The 22,249-nt window shown below is 45.4% G+C and overlaps 1 protein-coding gene and 1 long non-coding RNA gene across 3 annotated transcripts in view; one reads left to right on the top strand and one right to left on the bottom strand.

Annotated features, from left to right (window-relative positions):
* Positions 1 to 22,249, bottom strand: part of MUS81 (MUS81 structure-specific endonuclease subunit) — a 161,734-nt gene that overhangs the window by 69,233 nt on the left and 70,252 nt on the right. For both annotated transcript variants that reach the window (XM_066582297.1, XM_066582298.1), the window contains 4 exons: positions 16,651 to 16,780; positions 15,934 to 16,073; positions 14,550 to 14,645; positions 2,562 to 2,642 (listed from right to left, as the gene is read on the bottom strand). In XM_066582297.1, the coding sequence (XP_066438394.1) occupies positions 2,562 to 2,642; positions 14,550 to 14,645; positions 15,934 to 16,073; positions 16,651 to 16,780 (447 nt within the window). The remainder of the gene's footprint in view (positions 1 to 2,561; positions 2,643 to 14,549; positions 14,646 to 15,933; positions 16,074 to 16,650; positions 16,781 to 22,249) is intronic.
* On the top strand, positions 12,761 to 17,547 carry LOC136581673 (uncharacterized). The gene is made up of 3 exons (XR_010787082.1): positions 12,761 to 12,946; positions 16,676 to 16,806; positions 16,928 to 17,547. It is a non-coding gene; the product is annotated as an uncharacterized lncRNA (long non-coding RNA).

The raw sequence follows: 22,249 nt of genomic DNA, 5'->3' as shown, positions 1-22,249 counted from the left end.
GCAATGACGCGCTTTTGCCGCCTGTGGCGTCCTATATCAAGTCATCTAACTCAAAGAGCCTATTTCCCTCAAATGGCAACTTTGTTAGGACCATGTTGGACGCTGAATCGGCTGACCAGTTCTTTAGCCAGAGGGTTCGCCTTGCCGCGACAGATACGGCGGACGCTCGAGCCACAAACTTAGCTGCATCTAGCTCTGCTGCGCATACAAACTTGTTCGCTTGTATGATATTGTCTGTTGCTTCCAGTAGTTCACTAGGTGGAGCGCCTGCCAGAATGCTTTACTGACCCATGCGGCCGCGAAGATCGGCTGCAGGGCGGTGCGCATAGCCTGAAACACTGATTTCGTCAATGTATCCAGTTTTCTGTCTTGAGGATTAGCCAGAGTTGCCACTTCGGCTATTGGCAACGCCGTGCCTCTAGATAGCCGTGACACTGGCAGATCGACTACCGGGGGTACCGCCCAACCCTTTTTCAGACTTCCTGGGAATGGGTATGTAACTTCCCAAGTTTTCCCAGGTTGCCTAAATTTTTGTCAGGGGTCTGCCATTCTTTGTTAAGGACGTCCGCGAAATCCTGATGGTCTGGAAAGACCTGTCTCAATCTCCTCTGCCGTCTAAACAACACCGTGGAAGGAGTCGTCTCTACTGGTTCCTCCGTTACTTGGAGGGTTTCTCTTACAGCTATTACTAGGCTGTCCATTAGGCTCGCCAGCCGCGAAACCTGTTCATCGTCCAGATCAGAAGCAGACGAGACCGCGGAGCGTTCGTCGTCTTCTGACCCACTGCTCTCGCCTGCTGTTTGGGCCGTATCCTGAGAAGCCCGCGAGCACGATGCTCTGGGGGAGTCATGGCGAGCCCGGGCCGGTCTTGCAGAGTACCAGGACCGCAAAGAATGCCTTGACCTGTGGTAAGTATGGACGGACTCCCTGGACCCATGGGAGCCATGAGAGTCCCTGGCCCGCCTGGACTTGGAGGGTCTAGACGAACTCCTGGTATGGCGAGATTTACGGGAGGTGTCCTCGCTGCTGCGGGACCTCCTTCTTTTGCGTGCCCTCCCGCGCGCATATTCCGAAGAGGAAATTTCCGAGCTGGATTCTAACCGGCGTAAAATCGCCGCAGAAGATGTGGCCAGGCCGGAAACGGCAGCGGCCAAGGACCTCGCCCATTGGGGTTCGGGCCCTGGCTCCACAGGGGCGGCGGGGGGCACCGGGATCCCTGGAACCGCGCGTGCCGTGGTACACTTAGCGCAGCGGGGGTCGACTTGACCGCAGGCAAACTTAACGCTGCAAGCTGTGCAAGCATAATGCTTCACCCTCCCCTTGGCCGGGCTGGAACCCTCTGATCTAGGGTCAGACATGGCAAACAGAAAACCTCCGGGTAGAGGGGATGCTACGTACTGCCACAGGAGTACCTGCAGGGGGGACAGGGGAGGGGGAGGGGAGACACCGCGAAGTGCTGCCTTGGCAGGGCTTACCCGGTCTAGCAGCTGTTTTAGCGGTTCCCCTGATCCAGCTGGAGCCTCTGGTCCTGAAGCTTAAAGGCCGTCAGGAGTCGACGTGGGTCCACCACACGGAAATAGTAGCAATGGTGACCCGGCAGGTGTGTGGCAGAAACTGCTGCGGTGCTGCTACAGCTACTGGTGCCCGTTACAGAAGGTGCTGCTGCTGTCCGGGTGCTCTGTAGTCAAAAGTCTGCAGGGCCGTATAAGGGCTGGATGCTGGATGCTGCTGTGTGCTGCGAGCTGCGCACAGTGCTGGGCTCAGTAGTGCCAGACAAACGGAGTGTCTTGCTGCTGAGAGCGGCCATTCCTCTGCCTGGCTGCTTCTTTTAAGTCTGCCGCGGTCAAAGGGGGCGTGGCTTGCCCCGGAAGTCCGCCCGCGACCCGGAAGTGACGTTTTCCGGCCCAGCGTCGGCGCCCCGCCCCCCGGAGTGCCGCGCCCGGAAGTGACCTGCCCAGCCAGCGCCCCCGCGTCCTGCTAGCATGCCGTGCTCCTACCCCTGCTGCCGGGAGAGCTGCTGCTGCCGCTGCCATCATGATGTCCGTTCTGCTCCATTACGTCCTCCCTGAGGTACCTTGCGTCGTGTCAGGGAAGCCACAGCCTGTCCGCACGTCGACCTGTCTCCAGCAGTGCTGCCCCCTATGCGTCACTAGTCAGACAGTGCGCTACTCCAGGGAGGGGAAGCCCTATGGCTGGCGGGTAACCGACGCCAATGCGCATTGCAGGGTCGGGCCCCTTTTTCTTCTCTGGGTGAGAGGCCGCAGAAGTGGTGGAGACACCCCCTGCCTGCGTCTCCCCCGGGAGGCCAGTAGAGCCAGGGAAAAGCCCCAACTCCCCAGATTCCCGTGACTAGCCACGTCTGCCTCCTAGCAGACACTAAGCTAAAGACTAATTAGCTGAGTGCCTGCAGGGGGGATGAGCTAGGGCAGTGGCTATATCCCCATGGTCTAGGCTGTGGCCCCCAATGATACGGACGAAAAAGTAAATTACGCCCTACTAATAATGCTTAACAACTCCCCAAACACATTGTCTATATGGAAGCGCCCCTCTTGAGATCTTACCAGAGTGAATGACTTGTCACACAGAGGCTGAGCTTCTCTCTGCAGCTCTGTCTTGGTCATGAAGCCTTTGGAGTTCGGATTCTTTAAAAAAAAAGTGTAATGTTTGTGGATTAAAAAGTGATAATAAAAAGCTTTATTTATATAGCTTTAACATATTCAGCAGCTCTTACAAAACAGGGGGGGGGAACAGAGCCAAAGAAAAAACATACAAAAACCACGGTAACATGTAGTAATCAGTTGGTAGAGACAGGCAGCCAGTGCAGTGACAGGCACAGGGCAAAGGTGTTAGGGTGGCGGCCGGTCAGGAAGATGAGCCTGGCAGCTGCAATCAGGAAGGATTGGGGAGGCCGAACAGCAGCGAGTTGCAATAATCGAGCCGAGAGTGGATGAGGGCAACAGTGATCTTGCACTTCTATGACAAAACAAAAACATTTACGCACATCTAAAGCAAAGGAAAGGGTGATTCATGTAGAACTTAAACAAAAAGCTTTCCTCTTAGGTTGTCAGCAATGTAATACGGTAATAATAATAATAATCTTTATTTGTATAGCACCAACTTATTCCGCAGCGCTTAATGTCATACCTGAGACGATGTAAAGACATCTGGCATTGTTGTGAATGGGAGAACTGCAGGATTATTTCAATGTAGATACTGAGTGAACTATCTATGAGCACAACTCTGTCTACTTATTCCTATGCATGACTTAGGCCTCTCTCACACAGGCGGTTTTCAACAGCATCTAGGAGGGCGTTTTTAACCCCCGCTAAAAACAGCTTCATTCATTTCAATGGGGCTTCTCAGTCGAGCGTTTCAGCCCACCGTTTATAACGCGTGCTAAGACAAACGCTGTATGTTCTATTATCGGGCGTTGCAGTGCATTTTTTGGGTTGGCTGTACCCGGCAACCTATGCATTTACGTTTTTGCTACTTCACCATCAGGATATCTAATTAGGGCAACAACCTATTCCTGAATCAGGTAAAGGAAGGCCTGTGAGGCGCTTAAGCGGGTGACAGTTGTCCCGTGTTAAAGGGCCCAAGAGCGCTTTTTTCCTTGGAATCAAGGCCCAAAAGATGCCCAGTCATGAATGGGTTTCACATTGAACTGCAGCATATTTATACAGTTATTTTATTACTATTTTTTAATAGGTTAATATACTGCGTGATATTAAATGAGAGACCATGGATATTTTTCAATCAATTTAAATGACCACTCCGATTATTTTTTTTTTCCATTCATGATGTAGCCATCTCCCCAGTACATCTAAGTGAGCTAATGTTACCTTCGTTAGTTATTTTTTCCATCAGAATATCCCATCCTCTTTTTCCTCAGGTATTATTTCAATTCTCACCATCTCAAATTTGCTTGGGGTTATGCCGTCTGAAACTAGTCAATTTGGTCAATGGACTCTACCACAGAAACTGCTTAGAGGTGGGACACTGATAATTGCACAGCTTCTGTCATACAATTGTAATAGGAGATCACAGCTCATCCTACCGATTGCATGCCTATGGCCTGTAGCTTATTTTGGTGAATATAGAAGGTAATGACAATAGAATTGTCTCCTCAGCAGACAGAAATGGTACAGCCTCTAGTTAATGTATCAGGTACAGCCTCTCGTTAATGTATTAGGGGACTGATTTGAAATTGAAAGTAAAAAATGTCACCATGAAGATGATAGGGGCTGCGCTGCATGAAAGTGTCTGCAGTACACAGAGCAGACCTCTAGAATGTGACAGGCAATCAGGTAAGGTGGAAGGGGGAGGGGCAGGGATGAAAAAAGTAGGATTTTTTGTTACTCACCAGAAAATGCTTTTCTCAGATGTTTACTGTGGGACACAACTAAGACCTTGAGGTATAGGTCCTGCCACTAGGAGGACTAGGACAATAAGCAAAACAAGAAGACTTATCCTCTCCTACCAGCTATTTTCCTCCTTCAGCCACTAAGCTCATAGACTCATAGAATGGTAGAGTTGGAAGGGACCTCCAGGGTCATCGGGTCCAACCCCCTGCTCAGTGCAGGAATCACTAAATCATCCCAGACAGATATTTGTCCAGTCTTCGTTTGAACACTTCCATTGAAGGAGAACTCACCACCTCCCGTGGTAACCTGTTCCACTAATTGATCACCCTCAGGTTTTTTCTAATATCTAATTTGTGTCTCCTCCCTTTCAGTTTCATCCCATTGCTTCTAGTCTTTCTTTGTGCAAATGAGAATAGGGCGGATCCCTCTACAAATATCTGAAGCGTTGTCATAGTGCAAACAGCTATTAAGTCTGCTCTCAGCCTTCTTTTTTGTGAGCTAAACATTTACAGATCCCTTAACCGTTCTTCATAGGACATGATTTGCAGACCGCTCAGCATCTTGGTAACTCTTCTCTGAATTTGCCCCAGTTTGTCTATGTCATAAAGTGGGGTGCCCAGAACTGGACACAGTATTCCAGATGAGGTCTGACTAAGTAAAAGTATATGGGGATAATGACCTCACGTGATCTAGACTCTATGCTTCTCTTAATACATCCTAGAACTGAGTTTGCCTTTGGCTGCTGCATCACATTGTTGACTCATGTTCAGTCTATGATCTATTAGTATACCCAAGTCTTTTTCACATGTGCTGCTTAGCTCCACTCCTCCTATTTTGTATGTGCTTCCTTCATTTTTCTTGCCCAGATATAGAACTTTGCATTTTTCGTTGTTAAATACCATTCTGTTAGGCACTGCCCACTGTGCATGCTTTAGATCTTTTTGAATACTCTCTGTCTTCCCTAGTGTTAGCTATCCCTCCTAGCTTTGTGTCGTCGGCAAATTTGATCAGTTTCCCATCAATTACCTCCACTAAATTATTTATAAAAATGTTGAACAACGCTGGGCCTAGGACAGAGCCTTGTGGTACCCCACTTAATACATTCTTCCACTTGGATGTGCAGCCATTTATGACCACTCTTTCAGTACGATCACTCAGCCAGTTGTGAATCCACCTCACAGTTGCCTTGTCAATCCCATATTTGGTCATTTTCAGTAAGTATAGTATGAGATACTTTATCTTGACCTTAGTAAAGCATTTGACAAACTATATCCACCGCATTTCCCTGTTCAACCCAGTCTGTGATACTGTCAGAGAAAGAAATTAGATTCATCTGGCATGGTGCGTTTGTTACCAACCCATGCTGCCTCTGGTTAATTACTGCATTTTCATCCAAGTACTTGCATACATGCTGTTTAATAATTTGTTCAAAAATCTTTCCCGGTATAGAAGTCAGGCTTACAGGCCTGTAGTTTCCTGGATCCAGCTTCTTCCCTTTTTTGAAGATAGGGACAACATTTGTCTTTTTCCAATCTTCTGGGACTTCGCCTGTTCTGTAGGAATTTTCAAAGATTATGGCGAGTGGTTCAGCAATTACCTTCGTTGCTTCCTTTAGTATCCTAGGATGTAATTCATCTGGACCTTGAGACTTGAATTCATTTAAGTTAGCCAAGTGTTCCCTCACCAGCTAAATCATTTTGTACACAAGCAGGAAGGTAAGTGCCTGAGAGATAACTGAGCACATGACTAGAACAATACATACAACAAAACAAAGAAGAAAAGAGGGAAGCCCAAAACAAAGAAACAGCAGGCTCACCTGAAACAATGGTGTGGTTATGATGAGTAACAAAAAAATCCTGTTTTCTTGGCAGTGTCATTGGGGGAAATAGCTAAGATCTTGGGATGTTCAAAAGGAGTCCCAGGGGTGGGCCAAAAATATCTGTGATGTGATCAGGGTACTCACACCTGCAGAATCCTGCAACCAAGAGCAAACTCAGAAGAAGCAAAAGTATGCACCCTGTAAAATGTCATAAATATATGACGTGAAGACCAGGTCACAGCGTTGCAAACCTGGATAGCAGAATCGTTATGGGATACTGCCCAGGATGCACCCACCTCTCGAGTAGAGTGAGCCATGAACCAGATGGGCGGTTCCTGCCTTTGGCGTGGCCATTGTGGGGTGTCACTACTGCACTGGGGGCTGCTTTGGGGTGTCACTATTGCACTGGGGGCCGCTGTGAGGTGTCGCTATTATTGCTGGGGCCGCTGGTGGGGGTCACTATTACCGCTGGGGAGTGGTCACTATTACTGCTGGGGCCGCTGGGGGGGGGGGGGGGGGTCACTATAATCGCTGAGGGTGGTCACTATTACCACTGGGGTATGTTTACATGTGGAGGAAATGGGCAGGGCTGTTTCAAAATAGACCAGATGCAGATTTTGACAGATTTTTGGATGTGGAAACGCTGCAGAATTTTCCACAGAAATTTCCGGTGAGGACATTCTGCAGTATTTCCGCATCCAAAAAGCAGTCGAAATCTGCACGCTGTCTATTTTGAAGCGGCCCTGTCCTTTTTATAATGATGGGGGTAAAATCATACGTCGTGATAAGCCCCGCCCCCTAATGTGTTGGCACTTTGTGATAAATAAGTGGGTTTTGGGTTGCAGTTTGGGCACTCTGTCTCTAAAAGGTTTGCCATCACTGATCTAGGGCTTCTCTGTGCCACCTTGCCTTTGGGAGGCCACTGATTCAGCAGGGAAATTAGAGCTACCCTGATGTCTTTTCTCAGTATGGCAGTAAAGGGATTCTGTAAACCTGCGAACCCTAAAAGTCCAAGAAAGTCCAGTACCTGGAAGTCCTGCAGCAAGAAAGTCTACTTCGTATGGACACTAAGCTAAAATTGATTTTAGCATAGTGCTACAGGAGAAGAGGTACAGCTGGCAGTAGAGGTTAACTCTTCTTTTGCTTAATGTCTGCCTTTTAGAGGCAAAAGATATACCCCAAGGTCTTTGCTGGGTCTTCCAATGGCACAGCTTCAGAAATGTGCTTTCGCATGAGTAGCCCTTTAAGGTAATGCCTTATGTAAATCATGAAGTTACTTTCTGTACCAAGATTTTTCACTCTATAGATTCTTTTTCCGTCTATTAAAATGTAACTTTTATTAGTTAATTAATATAAAACCAGTTGCGACCGGACTTAGACAAACAGACATTTATTTGCAATAAATAACACCTTACTGTCGAAACAAAATTCTCGGCTGGCAGGAAGTATTCCCTATGCCACCAGACACATAGTACTTTATGTCTGGTAAGCAGAAGAGGACAAAAAACCTAAATGTAGGGGTGTAACCTGTAGCGTACCAATAAATGTAAGGGATCAGTTTTCACAGACCAGGAACATGAATATGCACGTGATGTGGTTGGGGCAAATCAGTCCCCAAGTCTCACAAGGTCCCCAACCAAAGAACACCCTTTCAGCGATATCTAAATCACTATGCTGATTTTTCCAATCCTGTCTGGATTCAATACTGCTTATTTTTTGTCACTACACTTGTTTTTGCATTACTAAACTGGTTCTCAGAAATAAACTGATTCTATATTAGTTCTCTATTTTTGTACTGGTATTGTACCCTTTCATAAAAATAAATGATGTGCTGGTTCGACGCGTTTCTACTGTAATAGCACAGTTTCCTCAGGAACCAAAATAACAAGTTTAGTGGATTCTAAAAACCCTTTTCAGTTTATAAAGAAAATAGTAATATGGATGAATTGCTGTCAAGGGAAGGTTCAGAAACCAGTGTTCAGAAAATCATTCTATCTAGTTTCCATTTGTCCCAATTCCCCCTTGCACCAGAAAAATAAAAATAAAATATTCCGCAGCGTCACTAGCCTTGATGGTAGGCTGGAGACAAATAACCAGAATAGCTCGGTGTCTGTCTATATAAGCCTTGGGTCATCTTCACCCGCTGGGGGTGTGTCACTTCCCAGGACAAATCAGATAGTGTACCTTGATCTACCTGCCCACAGCGGGACGGATACCGAAGGATCCGAGATGTAGGTACCATCATTAGCAAACTTACGGTCATAAAATGTTTGGTAAATGACGTCATCCCTTGTTTAAACACATCCTGGCAAGCATTCAACCCTATTGCCTAAGGACAATCATTCCGATGCCTCTCTCTGATGTGTAGAGCCCCGTAGTACAAGAGTGCTTCCAGCTTGTATAGGAAGATGTATTGTTGCTAGGCGAAGTGCTGACATCATGACGCAACATCCGCACGTCCAGGCATATTCATTAAGTACCCCGGATGGCGTCCTAACGTCATGACACCTTCTCAGTGCGTTGCATCATCAGGGGGCGTGTCCAGACTCCTTCATTAAAGGAAAGGATGAGTAATCAAACGATCCTAGTAAGCAGCTCCATAAAACTTAAATCGTGTGAAGTTTAAGCCAGCATTACTCGTAATTATCACTCATACACACCTCCCTTCATCTTGCGGCCAAAAAGAACAGTAACCTGTCTAGTATCCCTTTACACATGGCAACAGGGGTGAATAGGATCACACTTTGCTAATAATTGTATCTCACAAAGGAGTTTATTAAGATTATAATGCAGGATTTTCCATAATAGTTATTGCTCACTGATGGCTACAGATTGCTAGTGAACATATTATCCAGCCAGGAGAAGCAGGTAAATACTAAAGATTGTTCAATTCACATCCTGTGTATTAGACATTTAATCTCTGGCTCATAATCGTACGGTTCACCTTGTGAAAAACCTAGAACACGATTCCAGATTATGACTCCCCAACTGTACAAAGGAAAACGTTATGGTTGATGTAAGGGCTCACACCCACTGGTGTTTTTTTCTCCACTGCGCTGCAAGAGTAAAGAAAAAGTCTCGCAGCGCAGTGCGAGAAAAAAAGCGGCATCACGCCGGGATATCACCAGACCTCCCAATGGGGCCAGCGGCAGCAGCGCTAGCCCCATTAAAAAGAAATGGAGAATGCCGCGGACTTCTGCCACAGCTGTGACAGGAGTTTCCTTCATCCCCGCGGGGATGAAGGAATCCTCTGCCACAGCTGTGACAGAAGTCCGCGGCATGCTATCCCATTGTTTTTAATGGGGTCGGCACTGCTGCCGATCCCATTAAAAGCACTGCTTTCTTGCAAGCCCCGCAGTATGATTATCGGGGAAGGGCTTGAAATATAAGCCCTTCCCCGATAATCATCAATAAGTGGTAAAAAATTTTTTTTTTTAAATTACTCACACTTTCCGCCGCTGACACGCGTCCTCCGGCTGGCTCCCCTGCACTGCTGTTAAGCTCTCTCAGCAAGCGGGGGATTTAAAAATCCCCGCCTCCTGAAAGGGCTGTGCCGATTGGCTGAGGGCTCAGCCAATAGCAGCCAGTGCTTAGATATTGGCTGAGTGCTCAGCCAATGACAGATAGCCCTTAGCTATTCATTCATGAAAAACTAAGATAGTGCTATTCATGAATGAATAGCTAAGGGCTATCTGTCATTGGCTGAGCGCTCAGCCAATAGCTAAGCACTAGCTGCTATTGGCTGAGCCCTCAGCCAATCATCACAGCCCTTTGAGCTTGTCGATGTTCCCACAGCGACCAAACTTTTTAATAGATTCAATATCTTGAAACTCAATAAGGTCAGGGTCACTGTCATGAAACAGTCGCATATGATTTGCGAGGGGCGTGTTGTCCCCTGGTCGTATGTTACCAATATGCGCTAAAATGCGTCTTCCGAACTGCTGTGTTGTCTTGCCCACATAGTTCTTACGACAAGGGCAAGTGGCGATTTATATTAGAGCTCCGGCAGTTCACGAATTCTCTCGTTTTATAAGAAATTACTGTATGGGCATTTGTGAAAGTTCCCCCTTTTCCCATATAGCCACACGCAAGGCAGTCAAAGCATGGGAACATACCCACAGGTTGGTATTTATTGAGCCAAGTGGATGGTCGCAGTGGTTTCAGGAGACTTTTTACTAATCTGTTCTTGATGTTTCAACCTCTTCTGTCAAAAAGGAGACCACAGGAAGAGGTGTCCTCAAATCTTCACGCTCCTGTAGGATTCCACAGTACTTGTTAAGCAAATATCTATTCTGTGGTACCGCACTATCATATGTACCTATAATTCTTAGGACGTTATCCGAGTCTTTTTTGCGTGGCACAAGAAGATCTGCTCTATTCTGTTTCTCCGCAAAAGCATATGCTCCATCAATTATAGTATTAGGGTAGCCTCTCTGAAAGAAGCTATCACGCAATTTACAGCCTTCTGACCTGAAGTCCTCAACACTGGAAACAATTCCTCCTCAGCCGTAAAAATTGGCCTTTGGGAATATCTCTCTTCAAGGGAAAAGGATGGTAACTATCCCAAGAGAGTAGGCTGTTCGTGGCCGTAGGTTTTCGGAACAGAGTTGAGGCGAGGGTCCCATTTGCAGTTTTACTAATACAAATATCCAGAAAAGAAATCAAATTCTCCTGAATTTCTGCCATCACCCTCAGGCTGATAGTGTTCCTATTTAGGTGTGAGACAAAATCATAAGACAAAAGCGTTACCAGATCAGGATGTTCCCTGTCCAGTTGATGTTCGCCTCGGTGAAGACAAGCCGTTCCTCCCACCAGCCCAGGTACAAGTTGACGTACAATGGGGCACAGGGACTCCTTATCGCAGTACCCCTGAGCTGGTGGAAGAAACAGCCATTGAAAACAAAATAATTCTGTATCAGTATAAAGGACAGCAGGCCCACGGTGAATTGGTTATGTGTGTTGAGTTTATTGCCCCTCTATTTAAGGAAGAAATTGGTCGCTTCAAATCCTATGTCCTGAGGGATGGAACTGTATAGTGCCTCAATATCAAGGCTTGCGAGAAAGATATGTGGATCTACATGCAGACCATCGATCTGACGCAACACATCCGTTGTATCAGGAACGTATGATGGCAGCGAAGTCACGAAAGGTCGTAGGATCCTATCAAGAAAGATCCCCGCATTGTGAGTAAAATAGTCCACCCCTGACAGAGTACACCCCACACCCTTATGGACCTTGGATAAACAATAAAAGGTTGCTATTTTTGGGTAGGTAGGTGACAAAAACCCGTATTCTGAGAGGCTTATACAGTTAGTTTCCTTTGCTTGCGACAGAAGAGATTTTATACTATCGCAGAAGTTTTCAGTCTGGTCAGATGTAAGCACCCGATAAGTGTCTTTATCATCCAAAAGATGCAAATACATAGCGATATATTTGTCTCTGTCCATTACTACGATATTTCCCCCTTTATCGGAGGACTTGATGACAATGTCCTCATTCTCTTCAGGCTCTTTTAATGCTGACAGCTCCAAGGGACTAAGATTGTTCTCTGGGAAATAGGTATATTTTTGGTCTGGTTAAATATTATTTTTTCAAAAATATCAATGTACGGTGAGATGGAGGGAGGGAGATTTCTAGTATTCGATAGCTTCAAATCTGTAAAGGGCCCTTCCCCTTGTGTTCTCAAACTGTCCATTTCAAGAGATTCCAGATCTTTCAGGCCTGATAAATCATTCATTTCTAGGCCAAGCTCATGAATCGTGGCCTAGTCTTTGACCGTGAAAAATTTCCTCCACCTTAGTTTCCGCAAGAAGAGGGCCATGTCCTTTGTCCAAGTGAACCTGTTGAACATCAACAAGCAACTCATACAGAAGGAGGGGGAGTAGATTTTCAGGATTGATCGTGTACAACGGAGAGGGTTGAATGAAGTCTTGTCTTTTAACAGTTTCCTTTGAAATGATTGATAATAAAAATCTCATCCAAGATAAATACTTTGCTACCTTACATCAACCATAACGTTTTCCTTTGTACAGTTGGGGAGTCATAATCTGGAATCGTGTTCTAGGTTTTTCACAAGGTGAACCGTACGATTATGAGCCAGAGATTAAATGTCTAATACACAGGATGTGAATTGAACAATCTTTAGTATTTACCTGCTTCTCCTGGCTGGATAATATGTTCACTAGCAATCTGTAGCCATCAGTGAGCAATAACTATTATGGAAAATCCTGCATTATAATCTTAATAAACTCCTTTGTGAGATACAATTATTAGCAAAGTGTGATCCTATTCACCCCTGTTGCCATGTGTAAAGGGATACTAGACAGGTTACTGTTCTTTTTGGCCGCAAGATGAAGGGAGGTGTGTATGAGTGATAATTACGAGTAATGCTGGCTTAAACTTCACACGATTTAAGTTTTATGGAGCTGCTTACTAGGATCGCTTGATTACTCATCCTTTCCTTTAATGAAGGAGTCTGGACACGCCCCCTGATGATGCAACGCACTGAGAAGGTGTCATGACGTTAGGACGCCATCCGGGGTACTTAATGAATATGCCTGGACGTGCGGATGTTGCGTCATGATGTCAGCACTTCGCCTAGCAACAATACATCTTCCTATACAAGCTGGAAGCACTCTTGTACTACGGGGCTCTATACATCAGAGAGAGGCATCGGAATGATTGTCCTTAGGCAATAGGGTTGAATGCTTGCCAGGATGTGTTTAAACAAGGGATGACGTCATTTACCAAACATTTTATGACCGTAAGTTTGCTAATGATGGTACCTACATCTCGGATCCTTCGGTATCCGTCCCGCTGTGGGCAGGTAGATCAAGGTACACTATCTGATTTGTCCTGGGAAGTGACACACCCCCAGCGGGTGAAGATGACCCAAGGCTTATATAGACAGACACCGAGCTATTCTGGTTATTTGTCTCCAGCCTACCATCAAGGCTAGTGACGCTGCGGAATATTTTATTTTTATTTTTCTGGTGCAAGGGGGAATTGGGACAAATGGAAACTAGATAGAATGATTTTCTGAACACTGGTTTCTGAACCTTCCCTTGACAGCAATTCATCCATATTACTATTTTCTTTATAAACTGAAAAGGGTTTTTAGAATCCACTAAACTTGTTATTTTGGTTCCTGAGGAAACTGTGCTATTACAGTAGAAACGCGTCGAACCAGCACATCATTTATTTTTATGAAAGGGTACAATACCAGTACAAAAATAGAGAACTAATATAGAATCAGTTTATTTCTGAGAACCAGTTTAGTAATGCAAAAACAAGTGTAGTGACAAAAAATAAGCAGTATTGAATCCAGACAGGATTGGAAAAATCAGCATAGTGATTTAGATATCGCTGAAAGGGTGTTCTTTGGTTGGGGACTGATTTGCCCTAACCACATCACGTGCATATTCATGTTCCCGGTCTGTGAAACCTGATCCCTTACATTTATTGGTCAGCTACAGATTACACCCCTCTTTTAGGTTTTTTGTCCTCTTCTGCTTACCAGACATAAAGTACTATGTGTCTGGTGGCATAGGGAATACTTCCTGCCAGCCGAGAATTTCGTTTCGACACTAAGGTGTTATTTACTGTATATAAATGTCTGTTTGTCTAAGTCCGGTCGCAACTGGTTTTATATTAATTAACTAATTTTCCCCAAAAATAACACCCTGTGTTATATAAATTTTTCTCCCAAAAGAGGCGCTATATCTTGTTTTCGGGGGGTTTTCTTATTATACTTACCGAGCAGGCTCGGTTCAGGTCCCTCCCGCTACTCTCCGGAGCTCCTACGCGCTTCTTGCAGTCCTCAGCCGCCCACAGAAGAACACTTTCTGGTTATGGGATTCATGAATCTGCTTGGTTCATCGAGCGCTGCATTGATTAGCTGGTAGCACTCAAGAACCAAAATCACAGCCATCGCAAAGGACTGCAAGAACCACGTCGGAGCTCCGGAGAGCAGCGGGAGGGAGCTGGATCGAGCTTGCTAGGTAATGTATTCCTTTTTTCTTTAAATTTAATGCAGCTCTGCCTTATTTTCCGAGTAGTTCTTGTATTTCAAGCCTCCCCGAAAAATCAGCGCAGGGCTTATTTTCAGGGCAGGTCTTATCTTCGGGGAAACGGGATATATATTTTTGAGTATTTGATTTTTTTCCTCTGTGGTGCTACTCCATTTTTACTATTTTCTGTAATGTGGATGTGTGCGGATGCGCCAGCTGACACGCATGAGCAGTACAGTTTTTTAAAACTCCTGATGTCCTGCAGAATCTGCGGCCTGTCCGCAATGTCTATTGCTTTCCTATGGGCAGGTTGAATTGCAGATCTTCCATGCGGGTGCTCATGATCATGTTTCTCACCTTGCTCTCCTTGTAGAGGGTGAGCAGCACTGCGTAGCCTCCGGATCTCTTCTGTGGAACATACTCCCGCTGCTTTTTTCCTTTTGTATTCTTTTTCTACCAAGAAAAATAATTTAAACCATTCAATGTACAGACATGCTTCCTTTGCATACAACACAGTATATTCCATCAGCTTAAAGTGTAACTAAACTTTGGTTTGGACATCTGACATATGATAGTGACATGTCAGAAGATTTGATTGGTGGTGGCCCATTTGCTGGGACCCTCACCGATGGCTACAATAAATAGGCAGAAGCAAGCACTGTGCCTGTTCAGCTGTCAGTGAGCGATGTACAGACTCAACAGACCTTCTACACTGCACTGTATTAGACACTATAAGGGCCCTTTTACTCTGAATGATTATTGTTCAGATTTTCACTGGATCACGGGAATCTGAACAAATCGTTCAGTGTAAATGCCTGCACAATCTGGATTGCGGGCTTGTCGTTCAGTGTAAATGTTCCCCACTCAGCTCTTCATAATGAAGGTGAAGCGCTGAGCGAGAAGCCCGCGATCCAGCAGTGAAGTCTGCCAGTCTAAATGTTCTGCACGAGCGCTAACGACCTAAGCAGTGACGTCAGCAGTCATGCAGTCATTTACCCGACTGTCATTCCCGTGTAAAAGGGATATAAAGGCCTATTTACTGTGATTGATGGCAGGCAGGCGAGGGACGATCCCCAGTCTGCTCCGCCCCCATTCACTGGAACAGCTGTCCTCTCGTGTAAAAGGGCTGTGTGTTCATTGTTCACCACTTTCAAGACCTAACTTTGCTGTCCATTAATGGAGGAGTTCTAGAACTGTATGAGAAAAAGTTGAATATAGAGAAGCCTGAAAATCTTCAGCTAAATTCATATTACATGTGGACTTTTTAAAATGGATTGGTTTGGTTCTGTTCTATGACTGACTTGTTTTCAGGCATTGCTGGATAGGGCTCCTGTGCTGGGATTGTGTTGTGTCGCAGCTTTCTTCTCTAAATGCTCCATTTTGTTCTATTGGTAAAATTAAAATAAACATTTTATTAAGTGAAAACATCTTTCAAGTATGTTAGTCGCGTGATGCTTCATTTTTCTTACTGTACCACTTAGCGCTCAGTAACATCTAAGGTGTTCTGTTTTCCTACTCCATTATGGGAGCAGAAAAATGGCACCCAGTGGCCGGATAGGTAGGACTTCTGATGTAACTGAATGAACCCCATTGACTATAATGAGCTCTGTTAGCGCTGCATGCAGTGCTATTTCGTCCTGTTCATATAACAGAATTCAGTGACACAGATTGTCAGAAACCTTTGATGCTGATGTGAATCGATCATTAGCAAATTGTATCAAGTCCTGGGAGGGGCACTTACTGTAGGTGATGGTCCCTCCTGGGGAGCTCCAGGCAGGTCTAATTCTGGGTCATATGAGGTGGGAGGTGGAGTGGAAGCTCTCTGCTGCTTTCTGTTTGTGTCATGGTTGCTAGGGAGAGAATGAATTGGAGCATTGGGTCCTATAAAAAGAAGAGAATAACTTACTAAGATGTACACGTTGGCTAGCAGGTGTCTAAGTATTCACACAAATAATATGATATCCATGTTACAACCCCCAACCTGTTTCATGTGTTTGACTGTTAATGGAAATGTGTCATAGTATACATTTACCACAAGATGGCAGCAGTGCTAAATATACTGTGTGCATTCTTACTGACAGTGCAAACACAAGAGGCCATTTTATGATTGTTTCAACCTCAGAAAACAGATTTGGCATCCAAGACCAGGAAGGAATACGTGTAGCAACTCTCCTACACAGGGCCCTAACGCCTACACCATGCTTTCACAATCCAGCTCCCACACTAGAACAAACTTTCCAGTACAACCAATTCCAACTTTTACAAAATGTTCAATTTCCCACTATATTTAGTAAGACAGTAATGGGCTGAATTACATCATTGAGGTTTACCAATAGGCATGTATGAAGCAAATGATGTTACATAAGATAATGCAAATGGCAAAAAACTGTGATAAAATGATTAAGAAAGCATCATTCATAAAATGCTCTACAAAACTATACTGAAAATAAACACCCACCATGTTCTGCATAATGCCTTTCCAGACGCTGATCCAACATCTTACAAATTCCGTCTCCAAAATGTTGCAGGATTTTCGCTTCCTTCCCGTTCTGAAGTGGCATAGGGTACCTCTTCAGGGAGCTAATGGCCTAAGAAGAAAGGAGAACGTCATAAGGTTGCATTCTCGATCTTTACATTGTTTTGGTGTTGAGTAACGCATCTGTCTGCATCCCTCCCACATTGTTCATATTGACATGTATATCTTTATCTTAACAGAAATGTATTTTTATATACAGGAGTCTGTTCTATGTGCACGGCCAAACAGCTGAACAAATCTGCTCCAAATGTGCCACATCGGTAAATCAGATGCTTCCCAGGGGTTCCAGCTTTCTAGCACCTACCTTTCTCAACAGATTCACCAAAAAAATCAGAATACATACAAAACGCAACGACCAGATGACTGAACCAACCTGCACCACATTTGCCACAAGTAAATCAAGTGACCGGGATTCAGCTCTTCAGAATCTGCTGTTCGACATATTTGAAAAGAAAAAAAAAAAAAAAAAGAAGAAAAATCGGAATATAAATATTTAAGTGGTTGTCCAGTTATTGGGCAACCTGGCTTCAATGGGACCCACTTTTTTTTCTAAACTCGTTTTATTAAACAGTATGTATTATACATTACATGGATAAACAATTTCTCAAACCGTGTGTATTTACATACACTAACAAATGGTTAAACCTTGCATACATCAGAAAATTCTCTGTTAACGGCATTCAGTGCACAAGTGCATTACATTTTCTCTATGTTTATTCAAAATATCTCGGCATATACATCTGTAATATTTGTAGCTTTGTTGCTCGTTTTACCTGCCAAGTCTGGGTGTGTTCTGTCTTAATAAATTTTGGAACATTTCTTGCGTGAAGTTTGTGCTTGTTGTCCCGCACCAAATCCCCCACACCTTGTCGAACTTTTCAGGGTATTTCCTGTTTTTGTAGACTATTTTCTCGTACGGTAGGATGGTATTGATAATACTCTGCCATTTTGTAATTGTCGGAGGGCGTCTGTCCATCCATCTTAGCGCTATAACTTTGCGGGCATAGAATAATACTTTAGTGAGGAATATTTTATCATAATGTTGCCATTGTTCCTCGTCTATAATCCCCAGTAAGCACATTGCTGGGTCCAGTGGTACTGGTATTCCCACCAGTTGGGTCAGGAATTCTGTGACCTCTTCCCAATATGTGTATACCATCGGGCACCCCCATATTAGATGATTAAAGTTTGCGTTTGCTGCGTGGCATCGGTGGCACTGGTTGGTTACTGATCTGTTCATTTTATGCAGTCTAGTTGGTGTTAGATAACATTGGTGTAGGATATATAACTGGGTCAGCTTATTGTTCGCGGCTGGTGAGACCCTGGTGTAGGTGGCCATTGCGGTCTCCCAGTCTTCATCGGTCAGTGTTGGGATCAGCTCCCTCCATTTCTCCAATACCACCATTTGTGTATTGGGGATCTTAGAGTATAACAAGTGGGTATATAGCTTAGAGATTAGGCCCCTAGGGCCCTGTGTGCGCAGTATACCTATTAATGGGTACGTGGAGAAGGGTCTTCTGGGTTCTGGGAATTGCGCTGTTAATGCGTGTCTGAGTTGCAGGTATCTAAAAAATCCTGTTCTAGGTACCCCGTACATTTGTTGCAATTGCTCGAAGGAGACTAGTGTCCCGTCAATGTATAGGTGTTCCAGTGCGGTAATTCCCAGATTTAGCCAAAATTGTCTGTCTGGGAGATTCAATAAATGCGGCAGCGCTCTGTTGTTCCATAAGGGGGTTTCCAGAGGGGTGTCCTCTTGTCCCGTCAGTTTCCTACATGCCTTCCAGACACTTACTGCGAGTCTGTGAATGGGCAGCATTGGTTTCGTCAACAGCCCTGGTTTTTCCAGGATTATCCAGAGGGATGCCTCCGAAAGGAAGTACATCAGGTGGTGCTCGGAGTTCGGGAGAGGAGCGCCCGACAGCCAGTGACGTATATATCTGACTTGCCCTGCCAGGTAGTATATTTTAAAGTCCGGCAGCGCCATCCCCGCTAGCTCTTTAGGCTTTTGTAGAGTTTCCATACGGAGTTTGGCTCTGGCCTTTCCCCATACGAATGATGTTATTAATGAATTAGTTGTTTTAAAGAATTTTTGTGCTACAGTTATTTCTGCGTGTTCTAGCCGGTACAGGAATTTGGGGAGAATTATCATTTTAATAAGGTTTATTCTTCCTGCCACAGATAGTGGCAGGGAGCTCCAGGCTTTTAGTTTTAATTGCAGAGTCGCTAATAGAGGTGCGATGTTTAAATTAAAACTTTGAGTATGGTCCCTGGTGATGTAGACTCCCAAGTATTTAAATTGGGGGACGATTTGCAGGTTGTGGTATACCTCCCCCACCCTCCATTCCTCCTCTCTCAGTGGCATAAAGGTAGACTTCTGCCAGTTGATACGTAGGCCTGAAAAATTCCCGAATTTGTCTACCTGGGAGACGGCTAAGGGCAAAGTGCTCTGGGGTTCTGACATGTAGAGTATTATATCGTCCGCATACAATCCTATCTTGTCTTCTCTGGGACCAATCCGGATCCCCCTATATAGTGCGTGTTGTCGAATTTTTAGTGCTAGGGGTTCTATAGCAATCGCGAATAGGAGGGGAGAAAGTGGGCAGCCCTGTCGGGTTCCCCTGTGAAGTGGGAGAGAGGCGGAGATCAGGCCATTTGCCACTACTCTTGCCGTCGGGGCTGTATATAAGATGGAGACCCACCTGATGAACGGCTCCCCGAACCCGAATTTCCGCAGAACCTCCATCAGGTATGGCCACTCCACTGAGTCAAATGCCTTGGCGGCATCCAATGAGGCCAGTGCCCAGCTTTCCTTCCACCTCCGTCCCACCTGCGTAATTACCTGGGTCCTTCGGATGTTATCGGATGTGGACATTCCCGGAATAAATCCGGATTGGTCCGGATGTATGATATCCTTGATTGCTTGGTTCAGCCTGAAGGCCAGCACCTTGGCGAGGATTTTGTAGTCTGTATTTAGGAGGGAGATAGGTCTGTACGACCCACACTCCTCCGGGTTCTTTTCAGGCTTTAGTATAAGGACTATATTATTAGCCTCCAACATCGACTCTGGAAGGCGTCTTTTCTCAAATATATCCTCATATAGTGAGAGTAGTTGTGGTGTTATTTCCTCTCTGTACTGAAGATAGACTTCTACTGGTATGCCATCTGTACCCGGGGTCTTATTTTTTGCCATGCCCTCCATTGCCTCCTGTATTTCTTCTATTGTGATAGGGCCATCTAGTAGGGATCTATGTGCTTCTTGTATTACTGGGAATGTTATGTTAGTTAGGTAGTTCTCTAGCTCTGCTGAGGTATAGTTAATCTGGGACTGATATAGGTCTTGGTAGAATTGTTGAAATCTTTCTAGTATATCTTGGGGGTCTGTGAGTACCGTACCCTCGGCCGATTTGATCCTCAATATAGGCGGGGAGGTAGTTTCTTGCCGGGCCATATATGCTAGCAGTTTACTGGACTGATTACCTAGCTCAAAAAAGGACTGGCGGGTGAAGAATAGTCTCCTCTGAGCCTTCTCTTTCAAGTGTGTCAGATACTCTCTACCTACTTGTAGCCATTTATCTCTTTTTTCATTTGAGGGTTGGGCTATGAATTCTTTCTCTAATTGTTGACATTGTTGCGCTAACTGTTCTTCCTCTCTAGCTGCGTTTTTTTTTATGTAAGAGATTGAGGATGTAAAGCATCCTCTAAGGTATGGCTTGAAGGTTTCCCACACTAGCATCCTATCCCGGCTTTCCTCATGTGCCTCGTAGTATATTTGAATTTGGTCTAATATTCGGTCGTTTGGGCCAAGCAGTGAAAGCCAGAACGGGTGTATCCGTTGCTTCCTAATTGCAGAGGGACCTGGTTTTTTGAGGACCATACAGATTGGTGAGTGGTCTGAGACCCCTCTTGGGAGAAATTCTATAGATTCTATTTTTGTAAACAACAAGGGGGATCCAAATATATAGTCTATGCGGCTCAATGCATGATTATGGGCTGCATGGCAAGAAAACTCCTGTTGGTGAGGGTGAAATGTTCGCCATAAATCCAGCCATCCAGCCACCGAGATCATAGAGGCCAGGCGAGTCGGGCCCCCGTCTCCCGCCCCCCGAGCACCCCCCCCAAATCTGTCCAGGTGTGGGTCCATGACCATATTCATGTCCCCCATACAGATAGTCGTTACATCTGGTGTAAATGAGGCAAATTGTATGCCTTCTGCCAGCAGGGCTGTTGACGTTGTTGGTGGATTATAGTAACATAGGAGTACATATGGTTCATTGTTTATTTTGGCTCTTACGAAAATATATCTACCCTCTGGGTCTCTTTTTAATTGTTCTACCTCCCATCTGATGGACCCCTCTATCAGTAGAGACACCCCCCTGGAGTATGATGTATGGTATGAGTGTGCCGACCACTGAACCCATGGCTTTAGCAGGCATTTAGAGGTTTCGGGTGTGAGGTGGGTCTCCTGGAGGCATAACACGTGCGGTCGCCAGGAGCGTATTAAGGAGTTTATTATGACTCGCTTCCTGGGGGATCCCATGCCTCTGACGTTCCAGGATACAAAAATCATCTCAGCCATTGGCAAAGGTGTTTTAATTGAGCCCGGATGAAATTGTTTATGCTACTCTGTCCGCCAGGAGACCCCCCACCACGCCCCACTACATCCCCCCTACCCGCTATGTAATCGCACTTCAATACATTTATAGAAAAAACATTGAATATCTGATGCATACACTCTAAAAACATCATGGCAGCGTACTACCAAATTATAACTCTTACAACCGTTTACAACTGAACAGGCTTTGAATACTGACTATCGTTGCGTTAGTATTCGTGGCTAACTTTAACTCGGGGTAACCAACTTAGCATAGCTCCATCGTTGCTATACTTGTGGTTTGGGTTATTGATACAATGGTGTGAACCGACCATGTCATATTGTGCATTTGTTAGGTGGACTCCCTTCCAGGAAGATGGGAGGGAACAAGGAGTTCTGGGGGGGGGAGGGGGGGAGGGGGAAAGGCGAGCACGGGGCGGTTATTGTCAGGGGTGACCCGGAGGGGGAGTGGTTCCCCCCCAGACCAGCAACTCACATCTCAACTAGGCGGCCTTGATGGGCCTCTTACATATAATATGAAAGTCCCGTCACCTACAGGAGGACAGAAATAATGGTTAGGTTTTGGTATACATTACAGTCTCTCTGGCCGTCGTCTGGTGGTCAGCCATTCTTCTGCTTCAGATGGTGAGGAGAAGAAACGGGTGCGATCTCCGTCTATCACTCGTAGTCGCGCTGGGTACATCATAGAATACGGGAGCTGCAGATCTCTAAGTTGCCTTTTAATATTGAAGAACGAGGCTCTTTGCTTCTGGAGGTCCGCCGAGAAGTCCGGGAAGATGGAGACCGTAGCGTTATCGTGGCGTAAGGGTCCTCCTTTTCTGGCAGCTTGCAGAATATTATCCCTGTCACGGGAATTAAGTAACTTTGCCAGTAGCGGTCTGGGTGGGGCACCGGGTATGGGTGGCTTCA

Source organism: Eleutherodactylus coqui, chromosome 11 (genome assembly GCF_035609145.1).
Source record: "Eleutherodactylus coqui strain aEleCoq1 chromosome 11, aEleCoq1.hap1, whole genome shotgun sequence".
In the NCBI taxonomy this organism is placed as follows: Eukaryota; Metazoa; Chordata; class Amphibia; order Anura; family Eleutherodactylidae; genus Eleutherodactylus; species Eleutherodactylus coqui.
This window is presented reverse-complemented; position numbering and strand designations above follow the sequence as displayed.